The sequence below is a fragment of the Microtus oregoni genome, unplaced genomic scaffold, assembly GCF_018167655.1.
Source record: "Microtus oregoni isolate MIOR12 unplaced genomic scaffold, Mior012 000002F_ref0000024, whole genome shotgun sequence".
In the NCBI taxonomy this organism is placed as follows: domain Eukaryota; kingdom Metazoa; phylum Chordata; class Mammalia; order Rodentia; family Cricetidae; genus Microtus; species Microtus oregoni.
Window position 1 is genome coordinate 33,819,668 of NW_024543061.1, and position 13,635 is coordinate 33,833,302.

General features: G+C 44.8%; 1 protein-coding gene across 5 annotated transcripts in view; it reads right to left on the reverse strand.

Annotated features, from left to right (window-relative positions):
• Adamts9 (ADAM metallopeptidase with thrombospondin type 1 motif 9) overlaps nt 1-13,635 on the reverse strand; it is a 164,812-nt gene that overhangs the window by 37,859 nt on the left and 113,318 nt on the right. For 3 of the 5 annotated variants that reach the window (XR_005972980.1, XM_041637456.1, XM_041637443.1), the window contains one exon: nt 7,215-7,388. The exons of the other annotated variants lie outside the window; for them this stretch is intronic. Coding sequence is in view for 2 of the 3 variants with exons in the window: in XM_041637456.1 (XP_041493390.1) it covers nt 7,215-7,388 (174 nt within the window). In the remaining variant the exon portion in view is untranslated. The remainder of the gene's footprint in view (nt 1-7,214; nt 7,389-13,635) is intronic. 5 annotated transcript variants of the gene reach the window in all.

Sequence of the window (13,635 nt, forward strand, 5' to 3'; positions counted from 1 at the left end):
CTAGCCGGCACAGGCAGGAATTTTCTTTTATCTGCTTTGCCTCAAAACCATTTGAGTTTGAGGTACAGCTTCACTCTGAAATGTCTTCCCCCATGCACCCATGTCTTTTAATGTATGCATGATTTTAAAAAAGGAATAGTACAGGGGCTGGGAGATGTCTCAGTGGTAGAAGCATTTGCCATGCAAGCATGAAGACCTGAATTTGAATCCCCAGAACCTCCGTAAAATCTGGGGGAACAGTGTGAGTATTGGCAATGCCAGCACCCCTGTGGGGGAAGTGGGAAATGAGCCAGGAGGATCCTGGGAGGTAGAGGGTCATCTAGCTGGGCACACAGCAGAGAACAACACAAGGCTCTCCCAAACAAGTAACATTTGTCCTCTGACTACCACGTCTGTGGCTCACAGATACTTTCATTCACACACATGATTGCACACATGTGTACACACATACACATACACACAAACATCAGTAATGATAAATAAGAAAGAACGTAAAATTCGCCATTTAACCATCTTAAAATGTCAGTGCAGCGACCTGAACACAATGCTGTGCAGCCATTGCTATAACACAATGGTAGAACTGGTTCATCACTCCAATCCCATCTCTATTAAGCAATCACCCACCTTTCCTCCTTCTAACCTAGACCCTAGCAACTATGACCATGCTTGCTGTATCCATAGATTTGCTTATTCTGGGGACCTCATGGTCATATCCAGTATGTCCTCTTTTCTGCTAGGCTTCTCTCTCTTAGCACAGTGTTTCCAAAGTTCTTCCATATTGGAGCATGTCTCAGGGCTTCAGTGTATATCCATACATCCAGCCTCAATGTATGTATATGCCACACTTAGTTTACTCACTTATCTGTTAATGGACATTTGGTGGCTTCCCTTTGAACTACCATGAATGATGCTATTACGGACATTCAGACGCCAGTTTGAACACTTGATTTGATTCTTCTGAGTCTGTGCTAGGAATAGAATTGTTGGAGAAGATGACAGTGGTCCCTGTCTTTCATGAGTCACTCTGTTCTTTTGGGAGGCAAAAGATACCTGCTAGGTCATCTGAGTAGTTTTCACTTTGGAAACTTGAACGTCTCTCTGCTTGGGAGCAAATCTCCATAGCTGGCATGTATCCAGAGGCATAAATTTGACCTGAAGTCACAGCGAGATGAGAAGAAGCTGAACCACTTCAAACCAATGGGGACCAGCTGAGCCTGGTTCCCCGGTTCAAGCTTCAGGAGTCTGGAGTTTTTGGTTCCCCTTGGAGTAAAATGACAGCAATTGGGGAGTTGCAATGTTTTGCTGAATGTTAGAAACCACCCAGATCTCTGAAAAAAGAACATTTACCCACAGAAAATAATAATAATTCCTTGGAAAATTAAGACTTCCGGACATCAGAATCACAGCTAAACCTAAACTAATTCTTGCTATATTAAAGTACATTTGCACTACCTCATAAGGCTGAATCACTGTCAATAAGTAACAGATCCCAGCAGAAATGCCAGGGTTCCTCAACAGTTTCTGCTCATTAAGTATTTTCTTTCCCAGTCTTGAAGAATAGTTAACTATTATAAAATCTGTTTTGACAGCGGCATGGAATTGCACTGAGAAAATCTACCCAGAAGAAAACTTTCTGGAAATTAAAATTAAACAAGGTAAATAATTGGCGTCTTTTACACTCTGGGAACCACATGACAAAGGTTTTCTTCTGGAATCTTAAACCTTAGCAGAGTGCTGGGGGAAAGCAAACCCAGCCCATGCTACTGGGTGCTTCCGTGTTGGTAAATGCCATTCCCCTAGACTTCAGTAATCTACAATGCTTCCTGCCCTGAAATATCATCTAGACTATTCTAAGAAAATGGGAAATTCAAACAGCCTCATTTCAACTTGCAGAAGGTTTTCCCGGGTTTTCATTATGGCTTTCTGAGCTAAAAAAGCAGCAACCAAGTAAAGGACTAAAGCATCAGCCTCTGAACTTCAGCATGCATGAGATGCAGAAAGGAAATAATCAGTGTTGGGTTCAACAGGGTAGCGCATCCACTGTCCTGCAGGATGCATGCCATCAAAGGGGCTGAAACTATCAGAAAAACACTTCAAAATCCTAGGTGAGGAAGACCTAAAATAAACCCCTAAGGTACTATTTTCTTTTAACATGTCTGTTTGCATAGGCTGATGGTCTAAACATTATAATAAAGCTGTTTTTTTGTTTTGAAACATGTCTTTTGTCACAGTTCCCTGGCCATGGGGAAAAGAAAAGCACCGGACACTCACAGGTTCTACCTTTTAAAGGATGCCTTCCCCAAGGATGAAGGGATGTGTCATTTCTGGCAGCAGATTGCTGGTGTTAGGAAGCATATGGGCAGATGAATCATAGACCCAACGGGTGGATAACACTGGGTTGCATTTGCTGGGTTTTTATGTCCCAATGAAAGGTTAGGACAAATGGATTCATCTACCGTTGTCTAAAAGAAAGAAAAAGCAGTCATTCAAAAAAGAGGCAGAGGCACTGCTACGGAGGCGTTCTTGAAGTCTCTCATCACCCATCTGACTAACATTTGCAATGGGCACAGGTCTGTGTTGGGAGTCAGTCAGCTTGATGCTTCCAGTTCTTCTAACTCAGCCCACTATTTGCCTGGGGTCTCCCATGTCCCTTAAGTAACCACTGAGGTTTGATCCCAAGGGCCTCCTGTGTAAAAGTGGGGGATGTGGCAGCTGACGAAAAGGGGTGAAGGAAGAAGCGAGTTAGCAAGGGTCAGAAGGGAACAGGACCTCTCAAGTTTTGCAAGGACGGAGGTTAGCAGCAACAGCATGCGTAGGGGTGAGGATTCCAGCCGGTAGGGTTTCAATAGCATTTCCTCTCATTTTAACCTTTCCATAGCACCAGGGCCTGAATCCAAGGTCTTAACATGGTAGCCAAGCAACCAAAGCTCTACCACTGAGTTATTACCCGCTCAGCTCTTTTTTGGTTGGGGTCTCCCTATACAGTCCTGGTTGGTTTCCCACTTACCACCCTTCAGCCTTCTTGTTGCTGGGACTGTAGGCACATGCCACCATGCCATTTAGCCTTCTTAGGTTGAGGTTAGGGGGTAGGATTTGAGGTTTGGGGTCAAAAAACAAGAAACAAACAAAAACAAAGACTAAACACTCCGAATGCTCAGTGCCTGGTAATTTTCAGGTGATTGACACATATGATTTAATAAGCGAATGAGGCAGTGTATACAAAAGGGTTGAGGGCTAACTCCGAACACAACTAGCTCTTTCTACTCCTTGCTGTAAACACCATGAAAATCTTATTACTCAGCTGACCAAGGAGCTGCTGCTCATTCCAACGGTTCTATTCTAAGGAGATGAACTTGGAACTCATTCTACAGCTGAGTGTAATAAATGCTCTTAAATTTGAAATGTGTGCTAGAAAGGCCCCAGTGCCTGTTCTGGGCCAAACAGCAACAGGCTAGGCAGTTCTGCAAAGTCACAGCATGTTCATGGCCTTGTGACAAGAAAACACAGCCGCTGCCCTTCCAGAAGGAACATTGGCTAAGGAACATTGTTCCGGAAGACACTGGAATGTCTTTATTCTTCAGCTGAAGAGGCCTGGCCCGCCCACCCCCATCCCTGCTCCCCACAACAGCTTTTGTCCCTCGGTCCCTAAATCCAACTACACACTGGTATCCTATGTCCTCTGGAGACTATACTAAATGCTGGAAAACAAAGCCCCCATCTTAAACAGCTGCCACTCTCTCCCTGGCATAGCCAAAGGCATCGCCCTGAACAGACAGGCACCAACACCAAAGCCTTCCTACCGTTTGTAGGTCAGAGTTGCCCAAGCGCACAGAGGAGCGTGACTTCAGAAGAAGGTGGGAATGCAGCCCGGGAAAGCAAGCAATACATTGAAACCAACTCTCCAGGAAAAGGCTAAGACACCACTAAGAAGGAAATAAAATAACTTGGGCGAGGGACATGCTGACATGAGGAACCAAGAACAGAAACGCTCATAGTTTGTGTTCGAGAGGCCAGGCTCCCAGGCCTCCAATTCTAGCTTTTCATGCAAGACCTTTGGTGGATTAACCTGCCTTAGTGTCTCGTTTCTTCAAATTAATGGGATAAAACATGATTGCCTCAAAGAGTCAAGGAGATAGTTCAACAGGTTACTTCATGTAAAATAATCATTAAATGCCTCGTTCATTTCTTAGTAAACACTACGTTCTACTGTGTTTTGTATTATCAGTGTGGGACCTCTGAACTAGACAACTCCCAGGGAAGCTTTTCACAGTGGACGCTACAGGAAAAACACTCCCTGAGATTGTGCAGTTCGCAATCCTGAATAAAATAGCCCAGATAATCATTGCAGATGAACACTCAAAAGCCGTGCTTCTCATTTCCGGTGCCCTGGTTATTTCTTAGTGAAAGAGGGCTGTCATTTGCTCATGAGCCTAGTAGGAAATTCATCTTGACAACAACCTACTGAGTCTTAATAGTACACAAAGGGGGGAGCAAAAGGTGGGCATGCGTAGACAAAAGGCAAACAGGACAAGAAGAGGTTGCCAAGGCCTGCTAGGAAAGAAAGACGCTTCTGGGAGATGAAGCTCAGGTGTATCCCATTTGATTGGCTTGGAGGCTGTGCTGGCGTTTATCACCAACCTTAGGTCGTGTGTCCCTAGGCAACCCTGCACAGGGACAAGATGGCGGGGAAGCGCTGCATCACGCACTGGGCACCAACTTACTGGTTAATGAGAGCATCTTTGGTCTTGAGCGTAGCCCTGCTGCAGGTGAGCGGGACTGAGGCTGTGGCATCCCTGACGTGGTAATTTAAGACAGCTGCCTAGTGGTTTTCAACCTTTCCTCTAAGTCTTGATGCTTTGCAGACATCTCGAGTAGCCGCCCACCGTGCCTTGCGAGTGGGAAACACAAAGGGTCTGATGGGGCCTCTCTCTCCTCTGCTACCGTGGACTCCACTTTCCCACCCTGTGCCCCTTATGGGTTCCCAGCCACCCTCACCATCTGGTGCCCCTTAAAACTCTCCTCCTTGGGCGTACGAGAAATCACAGTAGAGGAAAAGTAAAGCCGGGAACCTGGTTTCTTGGCATTTACAGAGCCCATTCTCTCGGTGACTATGGTTAATCTCTGCTGAATTTCCTAAATACAAGCCCCACCAGGCCACAAGTCATTGTCCTCCTGCTCCTCCTCCTCCAAGACAGGGTCTCAGTATATATCCTTAGCTGGCCTGGAACTTACTATGAAGATCAGGTAGGCCTGGAACTCAGAGAGATCCACCTGCCTCTGCCTCCTGAGTGTTGGGACTACAGGTGTGCGCCACCACTCTGGTCTTTTTATATGGAGCTTGATAGCAACATTTGAGGAAGACTTTCAAAAGGCCATCTGCACAGTAAATGCAAAGACGGAAGCTTCTGGGCGTGTCTCTCGTGCAGTTTTCTACCCTAAGGGAATCAGAAAGAATTGGGAACGGAGTTTATTCTCTCCGTGGTTGGCTCTTGAACTCTGGCACGCTGGCTACAGGGTAAGCAGTTAGCTTAGATTCACCCGGGAACCCTTTCTCACTTTCTGATCTTTGGAACAGGGACACAGGATAGAGTTCAGTGTGAGGAATGAGGAGGAGAAAATGGGCAGGGACAGTTCCTAGGTAAGAATTCCAAAGACAGTGGCAAGTTTTATCAGGGAGGTGAGGTAACCTCTTCTCTACCTGACACCACCAGTCCCAGGATTGTAGATGAGCACAGATAAGTGGCCTTTTCCAGTTCCTCAAAACAGCTCTACAAACTCTACCATTCCCATTCTCCGGGAGGCAAGCCAAGGCTCAGAGATAGAAGGATGCTTGTTCTGAGTCACGGGGCCATTGATGGCAGAGCTGAGATAGGGACCACACTGATATTATTCTTAGCATCCGAGTTCCTGATAGATAACTTATCTGGCTCCAGTTCAGATGATCTGAAATTTAACTGCTTTAGGTATTCTCCCTGATACTATTCGACAGAAGCCAAGAAAAATCCAGAAGGGAAATGAGAAATCTAGACTAGGCCGGTGGAAAAGGAGGAATTCCTAAAGAATCACTGTGGTAAGGAATGGATTCACCACGGGGAAGGGCAGGGCTGGGACACTGATCCCAGGGGAGCAGAATACAGTGGGAAAATCCCGAAGACTGAAGAGAACAAACAGCATCATGTGTGACTGCCTCCAGGTGCTAGATGTGGGACCCTTGGACCCGCGGCAAAGTCTGTCTGAGCCTTAGTTTTACCACCTGACGAAAGGGATGATGCCAAGTCTCACCTCATCCAGGAGATTAAGCGAGATGATGGACAGAAGCTCCCAGTGCAGTGCCAAGTGCAGGCCGATGACCTCCCACCCACACTGCCTTGAGTTGAGAGCCAACTCTCAGAGCAGGGGAGTCCTTCATCTCCCCGCTTACGCAGGGTGCATGCTTTATTTCATTCCAATGTTAGCAGGTCTACGTTTACTTCCCAGTTCTGTTCCCCTCTTACTACAGTCTAGCATTCTGTTCTGCAAACTGGAGTTACCTTCTTACAATGTCTTACACCTCCTCTCCCCCTGCCCCCACCTCCCAGCCACTAGACTTTCCAGCAATGGATACTTCAGCGTCTATTTTAGTCAAGCATTAACTTGTGGAGTAAAGGACCAATAAGCCTGGCCTCTTCTTGCATTAACTCGACAGTTCTTTGGACGTCACCTATTGTTGAAACTGTTGGAAATCCTACACTAATTAATGAGTGTTTCTCATGAGCGCTCATCTGTGCTCCCTGACAGTCTGTGCCACAGAAAGGAGGAAAACAAAGCCTAGGTTTTACCCCAAGGGCTGGGACTTGCAGTTTATGGCTATTTAAATTAACACAGAACAACCAAATCCAAACTGATGTATTAAAATATTCCTCCCATCTCCTCTCCTGTGAAGATTGTCCCTATGTTTATACTCTTGGCCAAAGGCATGTTAAAGCTCCACTCCCCCAACACACACACACACACACACACACACCCTTTCAATGAAGACAGCTCTGGAACCTTCAAGAAAACAGGGAGACATACACAGGAATTGCCTAGAGACTGACAGCAGACTTGTTGGGAAGGAGCCAGCAATGCCACTGTGCTCAATGGCTTTGCTGCCTCCATAGGGTGCGGATATGATTCTGACAAGGGGGTGGAGCGACAGGCAGGCAGGTGCGCACTTACTTCATGGCTCTACTTACTTCTTGCCATTGCTCTGCCCTCCAAGTGTAGAGAGGACATGGTGAGGCTTGGCAGACACGCTCCGACTCGGGTCTGGTGTATGGGCTGCACTCACTCTCTCTGGCTGTTTTGTGTGTCCCGATCTGACAGCCCACATGCCTCTGCTGCACGCCTTGGCCACAGGACACAGAGCACTGAGAAGACACAGGATGGTAAGTAGGCACTTGGGCTCGTGCTGGAGGGCGGGAAGGGGTGGGTTGCAGAGGAGGGCAATGCTTTCTTAATCCAATGATTTTCACAGCAGTCAAAATGCTTTCTCATTCCCAAGGAGGGGGACACCAAGGTCATGTCTGAAAGCTGGAAACTCACTGGCAATGCTGGAGCGGGAGCAGGAGCCCCAAGTGGGGATGAACCAAAGTGCTCAGTGGAACAGAGGATAGAGAGACCGCAGGGAAATGGCACAGCCCAGAAATAACGCTACCACATTCAAACAAACAAACAAACAAACAAAAAAACCGTGCATGACTTCCATAGCCTGGAAGGTGTATGGCTTGTGAAAACAGAGAGACAGTTCTAGAGTCCAAGCCGCAGAGAACCAACCGTTGATGATTAAGGCCATACAAGTAGAATGATACTCTCCCGCCCCTTTAGGTTTTTTTCTAGTTTCTATTTCTGGAGACAGAACATTGCTTTGCTTGTTGTTTGTTTGTTTAAATTGTGGACTTCTCTTAAGAATCTCTGCCTACTTATAATCTCAAATGAATAGATGAAGAATAAAAGCTAATAAGGAAAAATAATTTCCTCAGGCTTAATGTTTTCAGTCCTTGAAAAATTCCCATTAATCATGATGAAACATTTTGTTGACTAAGTTGCAAAACATGAATTAACTTTCTCCTAAATTAATTTTTTAATGGTTTCCTCATTGCTGGTTGCATAATCTCACTTATGGGCAAGCCAAGAATTATTGTCTTTATTACAGTTTTGGCGGTCAGAAACCAAAGGCAACCTTTGATTAGAAACAACTGCATAATAATGCACTTAGTTATTACAGGTTATTAGCAATTTTGGGGGGTATAACTCAATCTCTATTAATTTGCCTGGTGCTGAGAAAACAAAGTTATCAGACATTCATGCCTTAGAGCCAAGAGGAAATCTTTTCTTAGAACAGAACCAGGCTCCTTACTGCGATTGCACGCTTGTCTGATTTACTGGTAGGAAAATTCAAGGTGCCCTGCAAATGATGGAAATTCTGTCAAGATGTACACCCAAGTGGATGCTTCTGCAGCTTAAGCTTTACTTAGAAGGAAGCTTGCGAAATCCCATTGTTTCAGAAAAATCTATGCCGGGGCGTAGCTCACATCAAAGCGAGCCGAAGACAATGCTTCGTCCCAACATTGCTGCTATTGTTTGGGTTTAATTGGATTAATTGAATTGAATGAGCTTGTGACCCACAAGAAACCAGACTTTAAAGTCATTATGTTCTGGGAGAAGGCAAGGACTCTTAAATGCCACAAATGGCTTTGTCCCCAGACAAGAGCCACTTAATGTTCACAGGGTCTATGTGAGTAATGCTTCACGCTGGTGGTACCGGAAAAGACTGGGAGCAGAGTTACCCAGTAAGTGACAGAAACATTCAAATGTCATCGACGACAGCCAAAGAGTTCTGGATAGTCGAATCTGGACTCTTAAATCCAAGAGTACACATCTAGAACAATGTGCAACCAGAAATATAAAGAGAATAATCATGTAAGCACACTGGACTTTGATACAAAGCTGACGGAAGTTGAAAGGTCACATCAAGTTTTCACAACAGAGAAGATGGGAAAGAGCTTTAGAGCATCGAGCACTGATGTGGCTGTTGAATAAATGAAAACTCCTTTGTTGTCTGCGGGCATGTGTATGGTGCCCCCTAGTCAGTGTGGGGTATGGTCTCCAGAAGTTCTCCACCCTGTTTATTGAGGAAGGGTCTTTCCCTGGACACAGAGCTCACAGCTTACACTGGCTGGCCAACGAGCACCAGAGACCTTTTTAGCTCTGCCTCCCTTGCAATGGGACTACAAGGGTGTGCACTCAGATTCTGACCTGGGTGCCAGGAATCTAAACTCATGCTGGCAGAGCATGTGTTTTCCTGCTGAGCTATTTCCCCAGGCCACCAAATCCCAAAGTGTGGCGAAGGGAAGGTACTAAGAGTCACCAGTAGCTATGGTTTTAATAATCATTTCTTACAATGTTTCATAATTCTGCGTAAGACTAATGGGGCGCAGGAAATTTTTTATCATATAGTATGTTGTTCTGGCTTCTGATTATCATAAAATTGAAGGCAACTTTGAAATGACCTTTTATTAATTAAAAACTATCACCATGCCTTCAATGAAGAGTACAGAGCAAACCCTGCCTTTCTAGATAACACAGTTGTCATATCTGCGCAGAATGAGGTACGCTACAAGCACGCTTCATTCTCCTGCGCTGGTCCATGAAAGACAACAATTTATGTATAGAGACGGCTGCTTTTTTGATAAATTCTGAGAGATTTGTGCCGAATCCCTGAGGAAAAACCCTACAGTAGAATGTCCCCAGCACGGTCCTGCATCTGGTGAGGCTCAGTGAACTTTTTAGTTCCAAGGCAGAGGACATCTGCGCGCCCTTACGATGTGCCCCTCCCATCATCCTGGCAGGCCAGGCTGTTTGAAAGGGTGTCAAAGGAGATGTTTTCATGGCAGTCTGCTGAGCTGGGAGCCAGGCCCCATCTCTTTGAGTTCCCTGCTGTGTGAAGCCAGACTGCAGAACTCACTGGCTTAAGCAGAACTTGACACTAATGTAGATTTAAAGAACAAAGCAAACAAACAAACAAAAAAGTTCTGTAAAATTCCTCATGTTTGGGGAATCAACAGATACTTGAAAAACTAGAAAGGACCCCTGTCCCCCCCCACCCCCACACACAATCTCTTCTACTATTACAATGATACCATTTATTTTAAGGCGGGAACTAACTTGAAAATGGGTATACAAATCAACTTTCATAAATAATAACATCAGCCACTAGTCTTTCACCAAGTGCATCCCATAGGCTGAATTCTATATAAGGGTCTCAGCAATGCGCTTCTTTGTTTGCAGGGATGCTCTGAGTGCTGTAGACGCTTGGGCACGTTTTTCCTTTATCTCCAGACATTGCTAATTGTCTCATGTGGTACAGAATTACCTCTTGTTGGGTCACCAGCAGCATACTAAGCATCTTTTATAAAATAATTTTTATTTCCTAATAAGCCTTTTCAATAGATATTCCACAAATAAATAAAATGAAGAACAGAGACAATTACCTTAGCTGAAGGAGAAGAAAAAAAAAGAATTCAAATCAAAATCAAATTTGGCAAGGCAATGTGGCAATGCGCTGTGGATTAGAACTGGGATCCTAATTTTAAAACCGCCATGACTGCTGGACACAGCGCTAGACCAGAGAAAGCTGGGCGGGAAGCTCACACCCAGGCAGTGGTGCACCATCAAGGCTCATGGCTAATCTAAAACCCCTAAGAACCAAGAGAACAGAAAGTGCTAAAGCAACACTTTCTCACCACCACCATAGGGCCATTTCCTTAATTCCTCAGCTGCATAGTTACCACCATTTCCAGAGACGATGGGAGATGCTCCCGCAGCCAGCACCACAATCAGGCTGCCTTCCTTCTCACTACAGGAAAAGTCAACCTCAAGAATGGGGGCTGACTCTCAGGGCAAACTGCCGGCTTCATTTCTACATTTGCAGACAGAGATCACTTGAAAATTAATTCCTATGACTCCAAGGCACCATGGCTTTATAGCATTCTGTTCCGTATTAGGTCAGTAAGGAAGTAAATCAAGCCACCACGGTCTGTAAGGCCCCTCCTGACCCCAAAGGTGTTAAGCTGAGAAAAGGGCTGGTGGCTCGGGAGTGATGATGAATGAACTGGACTGATGAATGAAGGAAGTATTACTTTCAATCTAATATGTCTTTCCCCATCATTTTAGAGATGGGGAGAGGGCTTCCTAGAGGATTGGCATAATCCTGGCAAACTCTTCTCTGCAAGGCTTTGGTCCCAGGAGAGCACCAAGCCTTCACAGCATAGGCTGACTCAAGAACCCAACGGCAATTTCTGTCTTAAAATTTCATCAGCATCCCTTAGCTCTTGGTCAAGATCATCCAAACAAATTAGACATGAATGTTTGAGGGAAAAAGAAATCCTTTTAAGACTTTAGTGAGGATCTTTTTTTAAAGTAAACTTTCTTTACAGCTTCCAGATTTCGAAGGATCCAGAAATGAAACCACCACTTTCCATCTCAAAACACTGCATTTGGGGAAGGATTATTAAGTATGGTAAAGTCCTGTGCCAACTTTCAGTGTGTCTCATTATCAGACATTTTGACATGATGAAAAACTGTTCTAATTATTCTTCAGACCTTGAAGACAAGATGACTGGAGAATAGCTATTAGCAGAAAACAGAGAGGCCAGATATAAAATTTAAGTACTGTAGTAAGTGAGCGCTCATTACTTTTGCTAATATCGTTGCCTTAGGAATATTCTTGTTTACCACGGGATAATTAGCGATCATGCAGATCATCTTTCTCCATCAGTCAGTGGCTCTAGTGATGTTCAGGTCTGTCCTCTTCTTATGATTTACCCCTACAAATGAATTCTGAGTGATTGTCTTGAACAGGTGGGTGTGTTTCTTTCTAGGGAGGCATTTTGATAATACTTTTAAATCTATGTCTGCTAGACAAACAAACAAACAAACAAACAAAAAAGTCTTTAGGCCTAACCATCCTAGCTTTATAACCAATTTTAGCCTTCTCCTGGATATGGTAGTAAAACTCAGTCTGTGTTTACCAATAAAGAGCCAAAGATTCTTTCATTCATCTCTTTAGTGAATAAATTAGCCTTTAAGACGTAGGGTGCTGACATGCCCTGAGCTTAATATTCTGGGGAAAATGCATTAGATAAGTAGATAAGAAAAGGCCAAGGAACAGAATGAAGAGTAACAGAGCATGAAAGTCTACAAGAGGACAACCTAATTAGTGTGGCATCTTAAAGAATGTTAGCTGCGGGCTTCGCATGAACTGAATAGCTCCAAAAACAAAAGGGCTGGAAGTCAGAAGATGATAATGGCCACTTAGAAACCATTAGGAGGGATGACAAGAATGACACACTGCCTTGAACATGATCCCCGACAGAAGCCAGAGGAAGACAGAGCGCCGATTCTTTGATTGCCAAATTAAAGCCAACAAGCAAAACCCAGATGTTTCTTCATGACACAAGCCTCGAGAGGGACAAGGCAACTGTGCTGGGGAACGATGCGCTACGCTGATTCTTTTGTAAAGTGGAACAGGAGTATAGAGAGCAATGATGTCATTGAAAGAACATTCAAGGAACATCCAGGTTTCTAGAGGGATTCCCACTAGAACATTAAAGTGGAAAACCCTCAGCTCTTCCGGCGTTTAATAGGGCTGCATCCAAAGCTGGAGGAATTCTTCCCGAGGCCACCCACCTTGAGCCTAGTTTCTACTGATCCCTAGGCGTCATTGGCATGAGTCACCATGGCATCAGAGAAGGAGACAACTGGAGAGCGCCTGCTGAATCTGATCTCCAGAGAGAAGGCTGAGCAATAAGCACAGAATGTTTTCGAAGAAATCAAATCTTGTTCTTTTCAAGAAAGTACCTTAAACCACGATGAGAAAGCATACAAACAGTGGGGTTGTGAGACCTATTCAAATGAGTATGTACAAGAGACTTCAATTCGCCAAGCATTTAAAGTTGCTTTTGCAGGTTCAACAAGAGACTGTAATTAATGCCCTGGGTTCCTCTTCTCTTCCCCTTCTAAAGCCTACATATATCACTCTCATCCAAACAAAATATCGCTCTTGAAAGTCTACTGTATTAAGGCCCCCCTGAGCAAAGCTCTTGGTTGCAGATCATTGGCAGGTCAGGAAGCAGAGAGACAGAGCTAAAACCCTCTTAAGGACCACATGAAATAGGCCCAGGGAAGGTCAAACAAACCACCCAATGTTACACAGCTACAAAATGATACAACACTCTCCCTTTATGTCATCAGTCTCAGTTGTAAAGAAGCAAACAGGCAGAGAGATATTGGCTAGTATTTTATATTGACGTTGCTCTGGTTTGTGTGAATTGTCCCACAGGGTCATCTTACTTCACAAACAGTGGTGCTGTTTTGTGAGGTTGTGGTACCTTTGGGATGGGAAGTGTAACTACTGGAGAGATAGGTCATTGGAGTTGCCTTTGAAGGTTACAGATCGGTCCCACGTTTAGCTCTGTCTCTCTGCTTCCTGGCAGCCAAGATATGAAAAGCTGTGCCCCTGCCCAACACTGACTCACAGCCTGCGCTCTGCCAGCTGCCTTGCCTTCCCTGTGATAGATGGATAGCCCCTGAAAGAGTAATTCCAACTACACCCTC